Genomic DNA, 23,899 nt, shown 5'->3' with positions numbered 1-23,899 from the left:
GCCTTCCCTCCGTTTCCCCTGATACCAAATCTCATACAGAAAGCAATTTTGTTGGGTTGCAAGATGATCCTCATTGCCCCCTACTGGCCTCGACAGATATGGTTTCCGTTCCTGCACCGTTACCTTCTCGAGCAGCCCTGGACTCTGGATCCGATTCCAGACCTACTGATCCATCAATCAGGAGGGCTGCATCAATCCCTTCAAACACTCCAGCTTACACTTGGTTGCTCCACTTCCAACCTTAGCCAGGCTTCCCAGCATTTTCCCGGCTGTACGTGACATTATTGTCTCCTCCCATAAGTCTGCCACTAGAAGGACTTATGCTAGCAAATGGAAACATTTTTCTTGTTGGGCAGAGGCCAGGAACATAGATCCCTTCACAGCCCCTCTCCACGAAATCTTGGAGTTCTTAACAGAACTCTTTCATTCGGGGTCCACTTCTGCTACAATCAGAGTTCAATTAGCGGCCATTTCAAATTTTCATGTTGGGTGGTCTAATGCAAACATTATGTCATCATAGGTTCATAGGTAGATACTAGGCTCTCTGCCCTAGGGCATTTATAAGCCTAGCCAGAGTGCATTTGGCTTCCGCCTCCCTATTAGATTAGCCTACTGTGCCTCTGTAAAGTAGGTCACAGAAGGTACCCTTTTAAGATTAGTTTACTGTGCCTCTGTCTAGCAGGGACACAGAAGAGATTCCAGGGGTGAATTTGTGATTTCCCATCCACGCGTCCAGATTTTGCTTGACGAGGGTCAGTGAGGGGCTATGTCTAACATGAATTGGGATTCTATTCCAGAGTGAGGGGAGCCTCTGGGAAATGAATCTGTCCCTCCAGCATGTCCTATTTATTTTTGTGCTGAGGTTTAGGTCCCTGGAGCGTGTAGCTCTAAGGGACTTGGATTTTTTGAGGTGGAGCATGCCCATTAATTCTGGGTTTGACATGGCTTTGTACGTCAGGCCTAGATCGCCTCTGAGTAGGCGGTACGCAACTGAGTAGAGCTGGAGTTTCTTTAGTCGAGCTGCATAGGACATCTGTTTGTAGCCCATGATCCTCTTGGTGAGGTACTTTTGGGGTCTCTCCAGTTGCTGCAGGTGTCAGGTAAGGTACATCCCAAAAGGGGCATTGTATTCAATTATGGGCCTGATGAGTGATGAGTAGAGGGGCACAATGATCTCTCTTGATCTAGATGCGAACCCTTTCGTGATAAGGTGGGCCATATAGAAGGTCTTTCTAACCACTTTGGCAACGTGATTATCAAAGGAGAGATTACTATCTACGTTAGTCCCCAAATCATTAATTACTTCTTCCGTACTTAATGGAACACCACCTATGTGGTAATTTGTGGGCACCTTGTTTTTCCCAAAGGGGATGACTATGCACTTTTTAGCATTTAGCTTGAGGCCGTGGCTCTGGCACCAAGCATCCGTCTCTGTGAGACCCTTTTGGAGGATGCTTGTGTCAGCTGGAGAGTCGATTATGGCCACCAGTTTGCAGTCATCTGCGAACTTTGTCAGCCATAATCCCCCCGTGTTAGCCTGAATCTCAGAGAAGTATATACCGAACAAGAGAGGTCCCAGAACTGAGCCCTGTGGGACGCCACTTGTAACTGGTTTGGATTCGGACATGGCACCTGTGATTCTGACCATGTGGGTTCTATCTCTGAGCCAGTTTGCAACCCATCTTGTGATATAGGGGTTGATATTTAAGCTGGTAAGCTTATTTATGATGCCCGAGTGGGGTATTGTGTCAAAGGCTTTTGCGAGGTCCAGGTAGGCTGTGTGGACTACCTTGCCCTCATCTATGGCTTTGGTAACTGTTTCAAAGAAATAAACTAGGTTTAAGAGGCAAGAACTGCCCTTAACAAAGCCGAAATGGGTAGGGTCCAGTGTCTGGAGGCTCCCAATGTCTTTGTTTATGAGTGCCATGATAATACGCTCCATAGCTTTACAGACCAGACTAGTCAGGCTTATGGGGTGATAGCTTCCGGGGGCCGTTGTGGCACCACCTTTGTGGAGTGGGACCACTGTAGCTGTACGCCATTCTTTGGGTACATATCCTGTAGTAAGGCTAAGTTTGAACAGTGACTTAATGTGAGGGTTCAGTTCTTCTTGGAGCTCGTGTAAGACACAGCCTGGGACACCATCCGGTCTCATAGATGCTGTATTTTTTGCTTTGGAGAGGGCAGCTTTCACCTGTGCATCTGTGATGTCAGGGAAGTTGCATTCAGTTGGGATAGGCATTTGCTCCTTTGGGGGAGAAGTTTGCGCTGAATCTGTCTGCCAGGATGTTGGCTATGTCTGTAGGTTCGGTATATTTTGTACCGTTATGCAACAATTCAGAGCATATCTGGGAGTTTACGCCCATGTTCCTGACATAACTAAAGAAGGCCTTGTGATTATCTTTAGTGTCTAGGGCAATTTTTCTTTCGAAACTGGCCTTTGATGATTTTATGAGGGAACGAAGTTTCTTGCTAATGGAGATGCCTTCCCTTTTTGGGATTTTGCTCTGTCATGTGGTAGTTTCCTCCTTCTGTTGTATAGCTTATTTATGGCCAGGGTCCACCAAACCGGTCTCCTGTTTTTGGAGGTGTGAGTCTTGGTTTTATTTGGGATAGCACGATCCATGCATTCCTGCAGGTGCTCATAGAATGCATTTGTAAAGGATTCTGCGGATTGGGCTGTATTATCCTCTGGCCCAGGGGCTTTGAAGGATTCCACCTCAGTCTTGAGAAGTGCAAAGTTGGCTTTTGAGAAATTCTTTACAGTAAATTTCCTTGGCTGGGGGTGAGGGCGGGATATGGATGTCCAGGGAAATTTGTTTATGGTCTGATCTTACCAATGAGGGGTTTACCTCTGGTGTGGAAAATAGAGTCCCCATGTTGGTGATGACCAGGTCCAATATGTTGTTCCCTCTTGTAGGAGTGGAGACCAGTTGTTCCATTCCGTTAGAGTTTATAAGTTCAAGGAACCGTTGGGCGAGGGTGTTTGGGTTTGAGTAGTTTTCCCAGTCAATGTTTGGGTAGATGAAGTCACCCAATAACATAGTGTTTGGAGAGACCTTCATATTCTTCAGTGTTCTCAGGAATGCCAAGTGGGGTTTCTGTAATAGGGAGGGTGTTCAGTAGCAGGCTACAAACTGAAAGGCAGTTTTGCCCGCTGTTAGTTGCACATGGATGGTTTCCGATGCTTCGTGCAGTGCCACTAACCTGGAGGTGTAGGTATCTTTGATGAATATAGATGCTCCCCCTCCTTTTCTGCTTCGGTCCGAGTTTTGGGGCCGAAATGCATGGTATGAGTTATAACCTGGTAGTGCTGGGGTGCTCTCAGGAGCATGTAAAGCCTTTCTAAGAGGGACTACTCTCCTTAGACCCCCATTGAGAGATCCCCCTCCTCCTTGGAACCTTAATCTGGTACTAACATCCTTGAATATGCCCCCCTTTGAACCTGCAGCGTCCTGCTCCATTAAGTTTCTATCTTGGAAAACTCTCTTTCTGGTAGGTATTACTTCAGCCAGACGAGTCTCTGAACTTCAGGCACTATTTGCCCGTCCTCCATATTTAGTATTTCATAAGGACAGGGTGGCTCTGAGGACTAATCCCTCTTTTCTTCCGAAAGTCTGCTCAGAAAATAATTTGAATCAATCTATAGACCTAATTGTGTTTTTTCCTAACCACACCAACAAGGCAGAATACAAGTTACATCAATTGAATGTTCATAGACAATTGCGTTTCTACTTGCATAGGACGAAGGATACTAGGAAGTCTGACCAACTATTCCTCTCCTATGCTCGAGGCAAACAGGGTCTCCCAGTTTCCAAAGTGACCTTATCCAGGTGGTTGTCTCACATTATTACCTTTAAAATATAACAAACAGTCCTGGATAAAGAGCCACCTTCCGAATGAAAATATAGTAGTACAAACAACAGATGATGCTCTCCACAGCTGATAAAAAAATCCTTTATTCACTGCAGTAGTAAGCGCTTTTGCATTGTTACAAATGCTTCATCAGACTTATAAAACAGATATATTCACAAACTTCTTTTAAAGCATTCACCAATTAAAAAGAACCAACAAAATACTAATGTAGAATGGTCAATTTCATCACTTTCAAAATAAATGTGTATTCACAATTATGTGTGCCTAAAAAGAAGTACCTCTTACCAAAAATATATATATATATATATATATATATATATATATATATATATATATATATATATTTAAAAACATGTATATAGAAAACTATATATACTAACTTATTAAAATATGTAACAACATATAAAAAATACACATCAAGAACATTTTTAAAAAAACACACTTAATAACAATGTATTATGGTGACTATACTAAAATTATTTTATGGCTCTAATGCTTGTATGGACGTGCTCCTAAAAATGGCTTTAAAGTAACCTTCTCATGATGTGTATTTTTTATATGTTGTTACATATTTTAATAAGTTAGTATATATAGTTTTCTATATACATGTTTTTAAATATATATATATATATATATATATATATATATTTTTTTTTTTGGCAAGAGGTACTTCTTTTTAGGCACGCATAATTGTGAATACACATTTATTTTGAAAGTGATGAAATTGACCATTCTACATTAGTATTTTGTTGGTTCTTTTTAATTGGTGAATGCTTTAAAAGAAGTTTGTGAATATATCTGTTTTATAAGTCTGATGAAGCGTTTGTAACAACGCGAAAGCGCTTACTACTGCAGTGAATAAAGGATTTTTTTATCAGCTGTGGAGAGCATCATCTGTTGCTTGTACTACTATATTTTCATTCGGAAGGTGGCTCTTTATCCAGGACTGTTTGTTATATTTTTATTGGATTTTCATTTTCCTACAGTTCCTGGGACATGGCTGAATTTTGCGATGATGAGGTGAACACTAACTGTGATGGTGAGGTGAATACCAACTGTCTTTTGAGAGGTATTGCTGTGATGTCTATAAATCCACTGTTAAAGTTTACTTCACAAGATCTAACTAGAGATGGACATGATACTGTTAGTACTGACAGAAATACAGAAGTTATCCAGCTTACACGCAAGCTGGAGAATACTTTACATAAGTTAAGAATAACACAATGGCAACGGCAACACATGGAGGCATGTCTGCAATTTAAAGTGGTGCCCAGAGGACTTAGGGTCCTTAAGATGCCTACGTTTGGCACCACTTATCCTGACCTCCTAACAAAGTGGCAGAAGTTGAATTTAGATGTTAGCTATGGCTATATGAATTTGTTAATTGAACAGTATGGACTCATAGAGACAAATTTATTGAAAGAGATAAATATCATGGAGACCGAATTAAAAAAATGCATGAACTCTGATGAAATGAACACTTTTATAACTGACATTTCACTTCGGTTATCTACTTTAGATAACAAACAGTTGCTGGAAAAGAAGAAAAAGTTGGAGCGTGACTATAATGATTTCCGTGTCAGTCACGTCTTTTCTTGGCCGAGAGAGACTGTTCATAATGCAAGCAATCAGAATACTCATAGTACTCGTTCTAGACATACAGAGCCCTCAAACTCTACGAGAATAAATGCTCATGCAGGTGTGATGTCATCGCGCACGACGTCAACTACAGGCCGTGCTATTGGTACTGCTAACAGTTTTGTGAGCAGAGAAGAGGGGAATGCAGGAGAGGGTCCCTCAACAGCAATAGCGACTGACTCAACACCAACTATAACAACAAAAGAACGATTGAATAAAGATAATTTTATTGCTTCATTCAGCAATGTTTCGACACAGGCGGTGTCGAAGGATGTATCGAGTCATGATACAATAATCCCTTTTCCTCTACCGATACGACAAATGGACAGATCAGGTTGGTCACCACAATGGAATACAAGGAAGCGGAAAACTTCGGAGAACAGGTACGAGTTTCAGAGAAAAGTTTTGAAACCGACCCCCAAGACTTAGTAGTTAACTTATCTAAAAATACACTGACTAATAGTGAAATATCGTTACTGAATCGTGGTCTATCATTTATAGCATCGAAATCTTCTGACATCACTGATGTTTTGTTGGACATAAAAAAGTTTGTTAGAAATATTAGTTTAAGAATGTTGTTTGGCAACAATGACGTTAGAACTGAGAATGTATTTAGGAAACTTTCAACTTTTATACCTCCAACTCATCCACTTTTGGAGGCATTTGATAGAGCATGTGAACGAGATTTGTTTGAGCTGTATCAGTCAGGTGTTAAATCTGAATTTTATAATTTAACATTACATGAGTTTGCATCAATTAGGAGACTACAAGAGAATAAGGAGGTTATTATACGACAAGCAGACAAGGGAGGTGTGATTGTGGTTTTAGACCATGAAATGTATCTTAATACTATGAAGGATATGCTAAATGATGCTGATACATATTCTGTGTTGAATAATGTGGCATTAGACAAATTGATTAAAAGTGTACATATGGAATTATATGATTTGTTCCTATGTGGGGTTATAGATGGTGAACTGTATAAATATCTTTTGGTAGAGTCCCCTTTGATTCCAACATTCAGGGGCATCCCTAAGATACACAAGACCCTGAACTGTCCACCAATGAGACCAATTGTATCGGGTGGTGGATAGCTTATGGAACCTGCCTCCATTTATAACAGAGAAACAACTCAGACCTGTTGTTGATAACACAGCAACAATACTTAAAGATACACAACAATTTTTGGAGAGCTATGGTACTTATATTTCTTCTCGGGATGAATTGAATGATGAACTATTGGTAACTTTAGATGTTGTATCATTGTTCACCTCCATTCCAAATGATGCAGGGATGGAATATGTGAGGTTATATCTTATAGAAAAAGGCATACCAAGGGATTTGGTTATTAGAACTTTAACATTGCTTGACTTGGTATTGAGCAATAATGTATTTACTTATAATATTTATCATTTGCAAAGGAAAGGGGTAGCAATGGGCACCCCTTGTGCCAACTCATATGCCAACCTTGTGTTGGCATATTGGGAGAATAATTATGTCATAACTAATACAATTTATGGTAGAAATATAAAATTTTATAAGCGTTTTGTAGATGACGTGTTTTTTGTATGGGATGGAACCAGAGACGAACTTATTAAGTTCATGGATTATGTAAATGGTACAACTAATTTTTTGAGGTTTGAATATAAAAGCTCGAATAATATGATGGAGTTTTTGGATGTGCAAATAATGAAAAAGGGTAATGAAATGCATTCAGAGATATATAGGAAATCATGTTGGCAAAACAATATTTTACATCGTAGGAGCATGCACCCCCAGCATATATATAGTAATATTGTAGAAAGTCAAACTCTGAGAATTTCCCGCCTTACAACTGAAGATAGTAATTTCAGTGATAAAAAAGAGACACTGGCTAAAACATTTTTAGCAAGAGGTTATAATAGGAAAGAAGTTAATAATATTTACACTGAGAATACCAATATGAGAAAAGGAAGAGGGAGACCTTATCTAAATAGATCTGAAGGCCATAATGTAAGTGAAGGGAAGAGAGAATTTAGTACTAATGTAAATAGGATAACCATACCATATTCAAATATGAATACGAAAATTAAGGACATAGTAAATAGGAACTGGAGTATTCTGACTAGTGATGATAGTATCTCTGATATAGTAGGTGAAAGACCAAATTTTACCTATAGAAATATGAGAGCTCTAAAAAGGTTGCTTTGTTATGAAAATAATGCCAACAATACACTTCTATCAAATAGGAAGGGCACGCTACCTTGCAGAAATTGCAACCAATGTGTTTATATGTCAGGGAACAGTGTCTATACTCATGCTGATACAGGTAAGGTGTTCAATTTTGATTTCTATGCTGACTGCAGGTCCAGAGATTTAGTTTATTTGGCTGTGTGCCAAGTATGCTGCTGTTTTTATATAGGCAAGACGAATAGAAGCCTTAGAGAACGTGTAAGAGAACACATATATGCCATTAATAAAGAAGATTACCATAATGCCCTAGCCAGACACATTTTAAGTGTAGGAACCTCACATAATTTTAGGTTCAGTGTAGTACAGTTAGTGAAAAGGACTAATAGATTAGGTAATATAAAAAATTATACTGAAGAATGTGAAAATCGGTGGATCATGAGACTACAGGCACATAAAGGGAGAGGACTTAATGAGAAGGTTACTTTAAAGCCATTTTTAGGAGCACGTCCATACAAGCATTAGAGCTATAAAATAATTTTAGTATAGTCAACATAATACATTGTTATTAAGTGTGTTTTTTTAAAAATGTTCTTGATGTGTATTTTTTATATCTTGTTACATATTTTAATAAGTTAGTATATATAGTTTTCTATATACATGTTTTTAAATATATATATATATTTTCGGTAAGAGGTACTTCTTTTTAGGCACGCACAATTGTGAATACACTTTTATTTTGAAAGTGATGAAATTGACCATTCTACATTAGTATTTTGATTGGTTGTTTTTAATTGGTGAATGCTTTAAAAGAAGTTTGTGAATATATCTGTTTTATAAGTCTGATGAAGCGTTTGTAACAACGCAAAAGCGCTTACTACTGCAGTGAATAAAGGATTTTTTATCAGCTGTGGAGAGCATCATCTGTTGTTTGTACTATCACATTATTACCTTTATCTATCAACTAAGGAACAAAGACTTGCCTATCAAACCGAAGGGTCATTCTACTAGGGCCTTAGCCACCTCTGTAGCCTTCCAGTCTAGATTGCCCATGGACTCTATCTGTGCCGCTGCTATGTGGGCAAATCCTCATACCTTTATCTCTCATTACAAGTTGGATTTGGTCTCAAGGAGTAGAGCTAACTTTGGTTCCACTGTTCTGAAGAGTCTGTTCCAATGAAATTGACAACTTAACATAAAGAAGTTATGTACCTACCATAATGTTCCATGTTAGTTGCCTTCACCTCGCCTTCTTTCTTGCGTCCACCCCTCCATCCCCCTATCCTATTGGCCGAGAGGACTTCAGGTTTCACTGGCTGAGTATTCTTTGGTTTGTTTCCTCTAGTGACTTAGAGAATACGACAGGTATTTTTGTTTGGAGGGATCCTTTCTATAGCTATGTCTGCGTTTAGCTATTTCAAACGAGATCTGGGTAGCTAGCACTAGGCATCATGGGATATGGGATAGCCTCGAGCCAGTAAACAGCTGTCGAGCTATAAAAGATGGCCGAGTCGGAGCCGAGGATCGGCTCCGATCCCAACCAGCAAGAAAGAAGGCGAGATGAAGACAACTAACATGGAACGTTATGGTAGGTACATAACTTCTTTTTTCTTGGCATTGAGCTTGAGTCCATGGCTCTGGCACCAAGCATCTGTTTTTGTAAGGCCCTTTTGTAGAGTATCGACATAATTTGGGGATTCAATAATGGCTCCCAGTTTGCAGTCATCTACGAACTTTGTTAGCCAGAGTCCCTTAGTGTTGGCCTGTACTTCAGAGAAGTAGATGCCAAACAAGAAAGGTCCCAGGACTGAACCCTGAGGTACTCCACTTGTCTGGAGCTGGATTTAAAGTCAGCTATTTTTACAGTGTGGGTTCTGTCAGTAAGCCAGTTGGCAACCCATCGAGTGACTTAGGGATTAATGCTCAGCTTAGTAAGTTTATCTATGATTCCAGAGTGGGAGATGGTGTCAAAGGCCTTGGCGAGGTCCAGATAGGCTGTGTGGCCTTACCCTCGTCCACGGCTCTGGAGACTTGTTCGAAGAAGTCAATCAGGTTCAGAAGACAAGATCGGCCCTTCACAAACCCAAACTGGGTGGGGCCCAGTGTTTTAAGGTTGCCAATGTCTTTGTTTATAAGTTCCATAATAATACGTTTCATGGCTGCAGATCAGGCTGGTCAGACTGATGGGGCGGTCGTTCCCAGAATCCAAGGTGGATCCCCCCTTGTGGAGTGGGATAACTGTAGCTGTGCACCACTCAGTGGGCATGAAGCCTGAGGTGAGGGTATGATTAAACATGACACTTAGGTGAAGTGCCAGTTCATTATGTAGTTCCTGTAGTACACAGCCCGGGATGTCATCTGGTCCCATGGATTCTGTAGTCTTTGCTTTGGGGAGTGCGTTTTCTCCCTGTGTGGCCATTATTACAGGAATTTGGCAATCTTCCGGTATTGAGATGGGCCGTTTAGGGGGTGAGAGGAGGGTGAAGTTGGCACTGAATTGATCTGCCAGGATATTGGCAATATCCTTGGGATCAGTATATTTAATGCCATTCTGTTGTAGCTCAGAGCAGATCTGAGCATTGCCATTTAGATTCTTGACATAGTTATAGAATGCCTTGTGGTTGTCTTTGGAATCTTTGGCAATTTTATTTTCGTAACTAGCTTTGGAGGATTTTATGAGGGATCTCAGCTTCTTACTGAGGCTGGTAAGGGAGTTTTTGCATCCTGGGATTTTCTTCTTTTCTGCAACAGTTTCTTCGTTTTGTTGTAAAGTTTGTTTATGGCAGGGGACCACCAGACTGGCTTCCTTTTTTTTGGAGGATGACATCTTGGCTCTATTTGGGATGTCATGATTCATGCATGAGTGGATGTGCTCGTACAGTGCCTTAGTGTAGGACTCAGCAGTCGAACTTTCAGTTCCCGTCTGCATGGGTGTCATGAAGTTTGTAACTTCTGACTTGAGTAGCGTGAAGTTGGCTTTGGAGAAATTTTTTATGGAGGTTTCCTTACTGGGGATGGGAGTGGGATGTGGATGTTAAGGGTGATTAGCTTATGGTCTGACCTGGCCAACGAGGGGGGTGACCATAGGTGTGGAGCATCGATTTCCCATGTTGGTAATGACCAAGTCTAGGATATTGAAGCCCCTGGTGGGACTATGGATTAGTTGATTCAGGGCATTGGAATTTATGAATTCCAAGAACCGTTGGGCAAAGGTGTTGGCACACGAGTAGTTTTCCCAGTTAATGGCAGGGTAGTTGAAATCACCCAGTATTAGGGTGTTTGGTTGCATATTAATATTTTGCAGTATGTTTAGAAAGGTGTAGTGAGAATCTTGGGGCATGGTGGAAGATCTGTAGCAAGCTACAATTTGGATTGCAGTCTTACCTAGTGTTAGTTGCACCTGGAGAATTTCAGATGCATTGTGTTGGGCAACTAACCTGGTGGTGTGAATATGGACACTCCTCCACCTTTAGTGTTTCGATCCTGGTTTGGTGGCCGAAAAAGTGTGGTAAGAGTTGTAGCCTGGTATTGCAGGGGTGCTCTCTGGAGCCTTGAACCAGGTCTCAGTTACTGCACAGATATCGATGTTCTCCATTTTTAGGAGTGCATCGAGAGAGTGCATTTTGAGGTTTAGATTTCTAGCACTGAGTAGCATTACCTTCGGATTTTGCATGCTTGTACCTGTTATGGTGGTGGTTTTGTCCTTTGAACTTTGCCTAAAAAAGGCACTATAGGGGTGGCAAAAGCCTTAGCCAGTAACCTGAATCCCAGGGGCGACAGGTGTAGACCATCTTTGGCAAAGCATTGCGGTCTGTCGATCATGTCGTCCCAAGCAGACAGATACTGGATCCCCTTTGAATGACACCAGAAGCTTAGCCAATTTATTGAAGTCAATCATTTTGTCCTTATATTGTGGTATTATTCTGGGCAAAGGCAGGATGCTACTCAGGGCTAGGGTCATACCTGCCTGGGTCACATGATCTGAGAGCTCTTCCATGTCTCTTTTCATGTAGTCCAGGGAGGTACGTCTCAAGTCATTCACTCCAACATGGACAATGACAGAGTCATATTTGTACTTGTTGTGGAGTGACTTGAGTGCATGAGTTATGTGGTGGATCCTGGCACCCGACAGGCAGCTCACTGTAATTTTCTCATTGTTCAGCCTGGTGAGTGGGACATCAGTGTGTCTGACTATAGAGTCACCTATGACTAAAGTGTTACATACGTTGTCTTGCCTTAGGGGCTGTTGCTGGGTGGCACACTGGTGTTGTGAGCTATGTGACACTTTGGTTGTGACTGGTGTTTGTTTGCGTTTCAGCTTCGGAGGTTCTTGTTGCTTGGACACGTTACAGTTAAGGGTCTCCACATATGTGGATTTAGTGTTGCTATGTGTGGGTGTTGTTGGTGTGAGTTTAGAAGGACTATGTGTTCCTTGAGGTGTAGTGCAGGTGTTAACCTTCTCCTCTTGACTGTCTAGCACAATCTTGGGTGGAGAGAGCTTTGCTTCCTGTTTGGCTATATTAAGTGCATATCTCACAGATTGTAATGTTGGGTGGTAGGAGGAGAGGGTTGTCTGTGTACATGAGGCAATTGCTAGATTGCCCCAGTATGTCCAGATTCACCAGGTGGACAGGAGAAATCAATGGAAGCTGACCCTTGGACATGTCTGGTTTGGTGCTTTTTTTTGAAAAGTACAGGAGCTGTTTTCCCTTACCTTAGCAAGGTACTTTGCAATTATAGGCTGTTTAGTGCCTATGATTAATTTCTCCTTATTAATAAGGAGAGTTGAGTGCTTGTATCAGTTTAAGGTTAAAAAGATAATAACAACTGTAATTTTTAGAAGCAGGCATGCACTTTTGAGTAACAACTAGTATATCACTTGTTTCTTTCTAACTAGTTTTTAGATACATTGTGTAGAATGCAGTGATTTTTAACTTAGAGGTGTGTCTAGTTTTAGAAGCCTCTATTGGTTCCCTTGGGGGGGGGGGGGGTGTCATTTCTGATTGAACTGATTGGGTGTTTTGTACATTTTACATTGAGATGAATGGATGGTCATTCATTTCTGATGAAGTTCTTTACTTGCTCTGAATCGTTTACATTGGGGGGAATCAGATCCTACATTCTGAGTGCTGGATTGCTTTTGGATGTTAGGATGTGTGTTGGCTTAATCCGAGCACCAGCAATTTTGTATGAAGGATATTTGGGGCTGAGTGCTGCTTTCAGATTGAGGTCATTCCATTTTTTGGATCATAAATTGGATTTATTTTTGCAACGAGCATCTAATAATGGCTACCGGAAGTGACCTTTGGGCTTTTATTGGCAACGTTTCACAGGATAATGACAATGTGGCCTGGTTTGAGGGCTGCACTACTAGTACAGCAGGAACAGCTATGGAGGTGAGTCGAACTACTGAAATGGAAAGCTTATTTAAAGACTTGATGATTCTAACAAAGAAATTTAGATTGACTCTGTGGCATATTAAGCTCCCGAAAGCCTATTTGGGAGCGGATATAGCACCGGTGGTTTACAGGTATATTTGGAGCCTGGGGTAGGAAAGGAAGATCTGGAATTTATGTACAAGTAGCATTTGGTTCAACATACTGCATCGAAGCTGTTTATTGAACTGTTGAATGACTTTTATGAATGTTCCCTGATTAATATAAAAGGTAAATTGGACTCTAATCTTGAAAGACTGCAACAATATGAGCAATGTACTGATTATGAGAAATTGTATAACAGATACTTGGAAGAAGTCGAGGGCTTGATAATGAGGTAAAGAACCATAAGTTAAAGAAATTTAATAGGGACATGGGGGACTTTAACAATAATATTGTTTTTTCATGGAAATCCTCTAAGAGAGTTGTAAGATTTTCAGAAACAGTTAACAAACAGGGTAGGATAAATCTATTTTAAAGACTTCTCATGGTTTTAACGCTACTGATTCTAGTACTTCAGATTCTTCTTTCAATCCACCTAGTACTGATATGGAAATAGATTTTGGAGATGTTTTGGAGGCTGCATCACCTGTGTATAAAAAGCCTAAGGGTAAAATAAGAAGTTATGTACCTACCATAACGTTCCATGTTAGTTGTCTTCTTCTCGCCTTCTTTCTTGCTGGATGGGTTCGGAGCCGATCCTCGGCTCCGACTCGGCCAATACTAAAGCTCGAGAGCTAATTCCACCGGCTTGAGGCTCCCCTATATCCCACAATGCTAGGCGGTAACTACTCAGATCTCGTTTGATAGCTATACCAAGAAACCCTAGTCTACACAGAATGGAGTAGGGAAACCGACCTCAAAACAACCTGCGTAAAAGGTATCACAGACCTCAGAAAGGAGAAAAAGAGGTGGAAGAACGTGTGGGAATGACGACTTCCAGAGGAAGAACACAAACTGAATTCCTGTCGGTCTGTCCAGGCTTGGGGGAAGGAGGGTGGGACGCAAGAAAGAAGGCGAGAAGAAGACAACTAACATGGAACGTTATGGTAGGTACATAGCTTCTTAATGTTAAGTTGTCAATCTCGCCTTCATTCTTGCTGGATGGGACCGCGTCCCTAGCACCTTATCCCGGGTGGCCTAATGGAACAGACTCTTGAGAACAGTGGAACCAAAATTGGCACGGCTTCTGGAAACCATGTCCAATTTGTAATGTGAAATGAATGTATGAGGAGAAGCCCAGGTGGCTGCTGCACAAATGGAATCTATTGGCAGCCTATCCTGAAAAGCTACGGATGTAGCTAATGCCCTAGTTGAATGAGCTCTAGGTCTTGAGGGTAGTTTTTGATGTCTGATCTCATAGATGAAGGTAATTGTAGAGGTGAGCCATCTAGAGAGGGATACTTTAGTAACAGGAAGGCCCAATTTCCCTTCCGCATATGACAGAAACAATTGATTAGATTTCCTGAATTGTTTAGTCCTATCTAAGTAATTTCTAAGTTGGCGATGAACATCCAAAAAATGTAGCTTTTGTTCCGACCTGTTTGAATAGTTAGGGAAAAAGACGGGGAGATCAATAATTTGGTTTAGGTTTGTTTGAGAGGAAACTTTAGGCAAAAAGGATGGATTAGTACGGAGGGATACCCTGTCTTTGTGAAAAACTAAGTAAGGAGGACGACTGCACAGAGCATGGAGTTCAGATACCCTTCTCGCTGAAGTTATAGCTACCAGAAAAAGTGTCTTCCAAGAAAGCAACTTCAGAGAACATGAAGCCGCCGGTTCGAAGGGGGGAAGGATTAAGGATGCCAGAACCAAGTTCAAATTCCATTGAGGCGGGGGGTCTTTGATTGGAGGTTTGAGAAGAAATACGCCCCTTAAAAAGGCTTTACAGAGTTTGTGAGCCATGATGCTAGACTCTGAAACACCAACATTAAAATTAGATATGGCGGCCAATTGAACTCTAATGGTAGATGCAGATGATCCTAAATGAAAGAGTTCTGCTAGAAAGTCTAGAATAGACTGGATAGGTGCAGTAAAGGGATCTATGTTTTTTGATGTTGCCCAAAAAGAGAAGCGTTTCCATTTGCTACTATAAATCTTCCGGGTAGAAGATTTATGAGAGGCTATCAAGATATCTCGGACCGAGCGAGATATTGAGGGAAGCCTGGCTAAGGTTGGAATCGGAGAAACCACGCTGTGAGGAATAGAGAAGGCAGAGATTGGTGCAGGTGACCCGATTGGTGGGTTATCAGATCTGGTACTGGGTCCAGATGCCAAGGCTGCTCCAAAAGGTAACGATGAAGAAACAGAAACCATATTTGTCGAGGCCAGTAAGGGGCAATGAGGATCATTGTCACTCTCAAGGCGATGGCTTTCTGAATTAGTTGAGATATCAGTGGAAAGGGGGGAAAGGCATAGTCCCCGGGGCCAATCGTGGACTAGAGCGTCTCTGGTGGGATGGCCTGGTAACGGGAAGAGAGTGAAGAAGTTGTGACACTTGCTGTTTTGGGGAGAAGCAAAAAGATCGCAGCAAGGCTGGCCCCATCTTAGGAATACTTCTTCGAGAACTGATTTCTTTAGAGACCACTCGTGAGGCATGAGAATTGCCCTGCTCAATTTGTCTGCAATAACGTTGGATTTCCCAGGAATGTGCGTTGCTATCAGAAAACGCTGAGAAGAGATCACCCATTGCCAAAGTCTGAGTGCCTCTCGACATAAAGGGTATGATCTGGTTCAGCCTTGTTTGTTGATGTACCACACTACGGACATGTTGTCCGTTTGAATTGCAATAGTCCCAGTGGGAAGAGAATCGTGAAGGGCTTGCAACGCTAAAAGCACTGCTCTCATCTCTAAGACGTTTATGTGCAAGTGGCACTCGAAATGTTGACACGTGCCTTGGACTGTCCTGCCCTGATAATGCCCCCCCCCCACCCGATCAGGGAGGCGTCTGTTGTCAACGTGGCGACTGGGGGGGGCAGTGAAGGGTCTTCCTCGGAGAAGTTGAGGTGATGTGATCCACCAAGACAGTTGATTCTTGCATGATTGAGTTATCAATATGGGATGGGACATCGGGAGCTGTTGAAAGGACCACTGAGTAAACAGCATCCATTGGAGGATCCTCATGTGAAAGCGAGCTAAGGGGAGAAGGGGAATAGCTGCTGCCATGAGTCCTAACACCTTCAAAACTAGTCTGGCTTTGACTTTGTTGCATTGTAAGAGAAGGGAAACTTGCTTTTGAATGTCTGACACTCTCTGCTCTGTGAGTCTGGCTGAAAGATTGAGTGTGTCTAAGGTGGCCCCTATAAAGGTAATAGATTGACAAGGCGACAAGGCAGATTTTTCGAAATTTATCGAAATGCCTAGAGCTTGGCAAGATTGGATGGTGAAGTCCCTGGATAGAAGAAGCTGATGTCTGGTGGTGGCGGTAAGGAGCCAGTCGTCTAAATATGGAAACACCTGGAATCCTTGACGTCTCAAGTGAGCCGCGACCACTGCCATGCATTTGGTAAACACACGGGGGGCTGTAGTGAGACCAAAGGGCAGGGCCCTGAACTGGTAGTGACTGGCTCCCAGCCTGAAGCGGAGATATCTCCTGGAGCGTCTGTTCATCTTGATGTGGTAGTACGCGTCCTGAAGATCTATCGAGCACATCCAATTGTCCTGACCCAAGAAGGGTAGCATGGACTGTAGCGTGACCATCCGGAATTTTGTTTTCCTGATATACTTGTTTAAGTAGCTGAGATCCAGTATGGGTCTCCAGTCCCCTGTTTTCTTTGGTACCAAAAAGAATTTGGAGTAGATTCCGGATCCTTGCTGGACTGCTGGGACTGATTGGATAGCTCTTTTTGATAGCAGCTTTGAAATTTCTAATGCTGCTTGTTCCCTTAGACCAGGTGGAACGTCTGGAAGGGATCTTTTGGGTTGGGATGGGATGTGAATAAAGGGAATTTTGTAACCCTCGGATATGATCGACTGTACCCATTTGTCTTGAGTAAGGGAAAGCCAGGCTTTTGGGTACAGGGATAACCTTCCCCCGACTGCCTCCGAAGGTGGACAGCCGGACAAGCTCCTCAGGGATGCTGAAAGGGTTTGTCAGAGAACATTTCTCTGCTACCCTGGTTTTGTGGACCTCCTCTGCCTCTAGGGCGGCGTCTATTATTATTCCCCCCTCTGCCTCTAGAGGGGAATCGACCGTGTGCGTCAGATGAGACTCCCTGGGATTGTTTGCGGAACCACATCTTTCCTCCCCTCTGACCTTTGGGATAGGGTCTAGAAGGGGTAGAAAAACGGACTCCTATGGCAGAGAGAGTCTTACCTTCTACCTCGCACCTGGTCAATGTATCCTTCACCTGTGGACCAAACAAGGATGATCCATCAAAGGGAGAATTGGTGAAGGACGCGTTGAAAGGGTCCGCAAAGTTGCATAGCCGCATCCAGGCGTGACGTCGTAAGGCAACACCTGTGCCTGTGGCTCTACTCGCCCCATCTGCAGCATATGAGACCAGCCGCATGGAGGAGTTAATGATGGAATTCAGGGTTGCCAACTGGGAGTTCATTGTGTCTTTGTACCCCTCAGCTGTAGGATCCTTTATCAGTTCACCCATATCCTTGAGTAAATCTCTCTGGAGACGAGTGAAGTGGCATAAGTAATTCAGCTTAACGATTGAAAAGGTCGCTGATGAGAACATCCGCTTGCCGTACCTGTCCATGGTCCTAGATTCCTTATTAGGAGGATGGACAGGAACCGAAGGATCGGCTAACTCCTTCTTAGTGGCCGCAGCCACCACCATGGCATCAACAGGGACACCTTTGGATAAAAAATCTTTATCTCTAGGGGCAGTAATAAATTTAGATGGTCTCCTCGGGGTGGGTTCCACTGAATCAGGAGCCGTCCAAGCCTTCCTTGCCACCACTTCCATAAGGGGGTCAAAGGGAGGGGACACCCAGGAGGTAGAAGGGCGAGAGCCAAACACCTCAAGATACACTGACTCATCCTCCAAAGGATTAAGGGCTGGCCAGTTCCCCCTCTGTTTGAGGATCTCAAGGATGTCAGCAAAGGAGATATCCTCAGAGGGGGATCGAGGGGAACCTTCAGATTCCTCTAAGTCAGTGTCAGAGGTGATAGACTCAGGGGAGTCAATGTGCTTCCTCTTGCACTGCCTCTTCCTAGGGGGATCTCCTACCGGGTCAGGAAAGGCCTCGGAAGAGGAGGAAATTCCCAATGGGGAAACTTGAGGAGTTGGCTCTCTGCGGTCTGAGACAAGGGGGTGAGTAGAAATCACCGCAGGCACTGTAGATGGGGGGGGGGGGGGGCTGAAGGAGCCGACTGTGGGGCAGAACCTGGTTCTAGCACGCTCCACATGACCTCGAAGGCACCCCTGTCAGGCAAGGCCAGAGGCCCCCGCTCCGAAGAGACAAGGACCTCCCCCGGCACCGAAGCCGATGTCGGACCCGAACTCACCAGCGCGGAAGCCCCGAGAGGGAGAGTGGGGTCGGACAAGGGTCCGATGCCACTCGCCCCCTTGGAGCAGACGAGGGAAGCTCAGCGCCGAGATCCCTCCAAGGAGGAGATCGGAGCAGACGACGGAGCCGAAAAGGAAGGTATCGGATCCGATGCACCGACAGTCATGGCTCCGACAAGCCCTGGCTCCGAACTCAAAGGAGTCGGAGGAGGAATGTATTGGGGAATGGAAATAGCCACTGACTGCTGAGTCGGGCTATGCAGCATTTGGGCCAGTGCCTCGGACTTGAGAAGTCTACTCACTACCCTTTGCAAATCGTGGTCAGATAACCTGGAAGACCGTGAGGAATGAGTTTTATGTCTCCGTTCGGAAAGAAGAGGGGATCCTGGCGCCGAATGCACGGAGCCGATAGAGGGGGATCTGGATCTCTTCCTAGACTGTGGCTCCGATAAGAGTATCAGAGCCAACGGAGTTTTATCAGCCTCGGCTCCAGCCAGAGCCGAGGTAACAGTATGAGGCTTGGAAACATCGGCTCCGGCCGGAGCCGATGTCGAAGTCGACTTAACCTTTCCAGCAGTCGACTCAGAAACCGGAGCCGACTGTTTGGAAGTTTTAGAAGGCTTCCCCGACACAGACTGAGTCGTGGGGGCCTTCAGGCTTTAATAAGCCCCGCAAGATTAATTTATTCTTGCGTTCCTGCAGGACTCTAGGGCTAAAACCATGACAAACAGCACAAGAGTCCTGCAGGTGCAAAGGTCCCAGGCAATACACACAAGAAGTGTGACCGTCTGTCAGAGACAATTTCTGACAGCACGAGTCACACTTCTTGAAGCCTGAGACCTTAGAGTCTTTTGACATTGTGAAAGGAGTGCCTGACAACACAAACACACTACAGACACACCCTCTACTGAAGAAATAAGGCTAACACAAAGCCACAAACACACATACAAGCCCTAACAAAAAACTACTAAAGGACTGGGGGAAGGGGAGGGGGGGCCGAAGGCCTACAAGTTAAGGGAAGAAAAGGAAGGGAATATAGACCCGAAAAACAGGGGTCGATTTATCTAAATATTAATTAAACTAAAAAGGTTATGGTATGAAACAAAAAAGGGGTTAAGAAATACCTATTATGGGCAATACTGTCTACAGGTTAAAGGCACAGCTATGGGTAATACTTTTGCTCCGATTTACGTGGATCTTTTTATGGGACATCTTGAGTGTATTTTGATTTATAATGAGAGGAATCCCTTTAAAAGCAAGTTAACTATATGGAGATGTTTTTTGGATGACTGTTGGGGTGTTTGGTCTGGGAGTGCTGATAATTGGCATAGATTTGTGACATATTTGAATTCTAATGAATTTGAATTAAAATTCGTTGATACGATTGAGCCCTTTAATATAGATTTTTTGGACATCAATGTCACCAAGACTACAGATGGGACGATGATTACTAGTCTATATAGGAAACCCTTCTCGAGGAATGCCTTGTTGGAGGGAAATAGTTGCCATCCGAACATATGATAGTAAACATATCAAAAGCACAGTTTCAGAGATTGATGCGTATTTGTAGTGACGATATGCGTTTCAGGGTAGAGGCAGAAAAAAATGAGTGATAGATTTATTAAGAGGGGTTATGAGGTACCACATATAAAAATGGAGAAAGAAAAATTCATGAAATTAAAGAGAGAACCTCTATTAATAGAAAAACAAATTCCTGGGGGTGGGTCTCATGACAGTGATATATACAAGTTATGCTTTGTCACCACCTATGGCACAAACACATTTAAGATAAAGGAAGTCATCAAAAGGCACTGGAATCTTTAAAAATCAGATGTATTTCTGACCAGTGCCTAGGTGATAATTGCTCATACAGTTATTGGCATGGAAAAAATATTGGTGAGACACTCTCTTGGTATAAAAAGACCGATTTGGGTTAGTGTGACGGATCCACACAGTCTACCCGTTTTTGTTATGCCTCGAGCCACATATCACTGTGTATGCTTAATTATTGCTGGATTGATTATTGCTAGATCTTGATATGCCACTACCTCACTATATGCTGCTAATATTGTAACAATACAATATGCTTAAGAGCAGGCCTTGCTCACTGATTACTGGTATTACTGAACTTTTGTCAACCTATAAGTTGTTTATCAGCTTAAAACATGTTTACCAGAATGTGGGGATTTCAAAGAGGAACTATATCACAAGTTTGTGAGCTAACTGTTCTTTGAAAAAGGGAAGTAAGGCACAAGACCAGACATTACGAGACTTGTTTACAACTTAGGAAATGATCTGTAATTTTCTGAAATATTCCATCAACTCATGATGAGCTTGTAATGTCATATTTTCCTACAATATTCCATCAACTCATGATGAGCTTGTGATCAATGACCCTGTTGTTTGTTCAAGACTATAAAAGCTCAAAGGCTAAAATGGAAATCATCATCCGGATGTGATCACAGCACCAGCCTGAACTGAGCTTAGAGATATTTTGCCAGTGTCGGCCTTGCCTTGACTGAACAGATAGCTGCATTGGATAGGATTGAAGTCTCCCTATCAGTGGCAAAGATGATTTTGTTTATGCATATGCTTGTAAGTACATGATCTATTAGTTTTTCTGTCTATTTAGTATTAGTTTTACTGTTTATTTCGTAAGTTTTTGTTTAATAAATTGTTAAGTTTGAGCCTTGGTGTCTTGTGTCATTTCTAATTCTGTATTAACCTCAGATTTTAAAGTAACGGACTAGTTCAGTTAGGAAGAACCCAAGGAAGAAGTTATTAAAAGATGCAATAGTTGTGGAAATTGTGTCTACTGTAAGGTAGTTTCCAGGACTAAATAATTTACATCAGTCAATACCTCAAGGGGTTTTGATATTAGATACCTGATTACTTGGCGCACTGATTGGGTGATCTCTATAGCAATTTGCCAGTGCGGGGCATTTTATGTCGGACAGACATCTAGGTCCTTTAAGAGAAGAATAGCAATACATTTGAGTGATATAGTGCCAGAGGAGTGCCCCTTATAAACACAAACTGGAACATGCCTGAGCAGTTTATGTTTGTTAAATTGATGCAGTAAGAGGCAATAGATTGTCAGACATCTCTAAACATGACATTTTAGATAAAAAAGAAAGATTATGGATAATTAATCTAGCTCACTACAGAAACCAGGTCTTAATGAACATTGGTAAGTGGGTTACAGGGGCTAATAGTGTATTGGATTAATATCTGGATTTGAAATATTAACTGTGACCATTTGGATGGGAAATATATATCTGATGTGTATTTGTGAGAATGGATTGTGAGTTTGTGTATGCATGTGGGTACATATGAGTGTATACATTTTTTTTCTCAGGGAGATATATTAATATATATTTTTTTAGAGTATTTGACATTTTATTAATTTTTTGTTTGGTTCTCATCTATTTGTTTCACATATAATATATATATTTTTTATATTAGCCATCACCGTAGCTGTACTGACTATGTTAAATGTAAAATGGTATATGTCAAATGTTGAATGTTGTCATGGTTCTTTAAATTCATAGCATTTATGTGTGAAGGCTTATGGTTGCTTCTATTCACACTGATGACACTAGGGGGGTAAAACCGGTCTGTGTTTGGCCAGATTGTTGCCTTCTTGATGACTGCCATGATGTTCGTTTTGCAGTAGAGACAACTAAGCATACTATTTAATGTGCTTGGCTTATTTTTTGCTCTGAATTGTTTACATTGGGATGAATTGGATCTTACATTTTGAGTGCTGGATTGCTTTTGGATGCTTGGACATAGATAGATAGATAGATAGATAGATAGATAGATAGATAGATAGATAGATAGACATTTATATGCACACATACACATGCACACACATAAATATAGATGCTTACATATAAACACACTGATATAGCTGTATATATTGCAATATATAAATAGTATAGGAATTCACTGCACTACACACACACACACACACACACACACACACACACACACACACACACACACACACACACACTGCATATTTTCTTTTTTCCTCGCATTGACCTCTTCTCCTTGACAAATACATCCTTAGTGCTTGTGTTGCTACAAATTAAACTGTGTCCTGTCCTACACTGGTGGCTTTTTTTCTGCTGGCATAATAATAAAACACAATCCATGCTAAACACAGCAAACGTTATTCATATCACTTAACTATGCATGCTGCAACGTACCTTACGTTTCTGTTCCTCCTCTTCCTGGAACTTCATCTGCAACTTACGCACCATGACCTGTCGTTTCCATTCAGGGATAGGCCGGCCTTGTTCATCCTGTGTGGGCACAAGGGACTCAAGTTCTGCTAGGGTTGGTGGAGCCTTGTCAATAGAGTTCCCATTTTCAGTAGGCTCTGGTGTACTTGCAGTTGCTGCCTTCCGAACAGGACTAGAAGTAGTAGGAGATACAGGAGCAGATGAGGGATCAGACGGAAAAAAGGCCAGTGATGTCTGGTCTGAAATAGGGGCTGATGCCTCATTCTCTGTTGTTGACTACAAACGAAAACATAAATCCAAATCAAATAATAGGCAAACAGAAGCATAACTTCTCATTTAATTCTAGTGTAAATATCAAGCAGCCATAAAAGAGAACCTCTACTTTAATTTCAAATTAATGCAGTGTTCGCATCTTCTCAGCTACTGTCTGTAATATAGTCACAGTGACATGCACCAATATAAACATGTTACAAATCACCAGAAGTAGAGCAGCACATGCAGCAGAATTCAATGAAATTCCATATGCAGAGAAAACATTTTCTAGGCAGTGAAGTATAATCAGCAATATGCTTCTGGATTTTAATTTCATTGCATGGAGTACCTCATGCCACTTCTGCCATACATGTTTCTTAATATGTTTTTAGGTACCCAAAGGTTCTTAGATACATAAGGCAAGATAGGGGCTGTAGATTTCGAGCCAAGTCAAAGTCCAATGGTTTTAACTGTAAAGCCATGGTCTGACCAAAACAAAGCTGAAAGAGTGGTCTTTAAGGTGCTGAGTCAGCAGTGGCACCATTTGTGAATGAGTTTAATATTACTTTATTACATTTCATTTTGGAAGACCGTAGTTGGTGTCAGAAAGTGTGGTGCAGAACAGATCTTAATAAGGAATCTAGCATCAAAGAAACAGTGGCAGGCATCTGTCATTTAAAAGAAGGGAAGCTGCGGGGCAAGATGGCCTCCCTATTGATTTTTACAAGTCGGTGGGGCTGTAGCCCAGGGAGATACATCAGTTTCTATTTCAATGTTGGCTGAAGGATGGAGACCTCATGGATTTATGACAGGCATA

At 42.2% G+C, this 23,899-nt stretch overlaps 1 protein-coding gene across 1 annotated transcript in view; it reads right to left on the bottom strand.

Moving 5' to 3' along the window:
* ESPN (espin) overlaps positions 1–23,899 on the bottom strand; it is a 3,774,415-nt gene that overhangs the window by 447,470 nt on the left and 3,303,046 nt on the right. Inside the window, exon 14 of the mRNA XM_044063026.1 lies at positions 22,795–23,106. Coding sequence (XP_043918961.1) covers positions 22,795–23,106 — 312 coding nt within the window. The remainder of the gene's footprint in view (positions 1–22,794; positions 23,107–23,899) is intronic.

The sequence above is a fragment of the Protopterus annectens genome, chromosome 2.part1 (assembly GCF_019279795.1).
Source record: "Protopterus annectens isolate FY-2018-M chromosome 2.part1, PAN1.0, whole genome shotgun sequence".
In the NCBI taxonomy this organism is placed as follows: domain Eukaryota; kingdom Metazoa; phylum Chordata; order Ceratodontiformes; family Protopteridae; genus Protopterus; species Protopterus annectens.
This window is presented reverse-complemented; position numbering and strand designations above follow the sequence as displayed.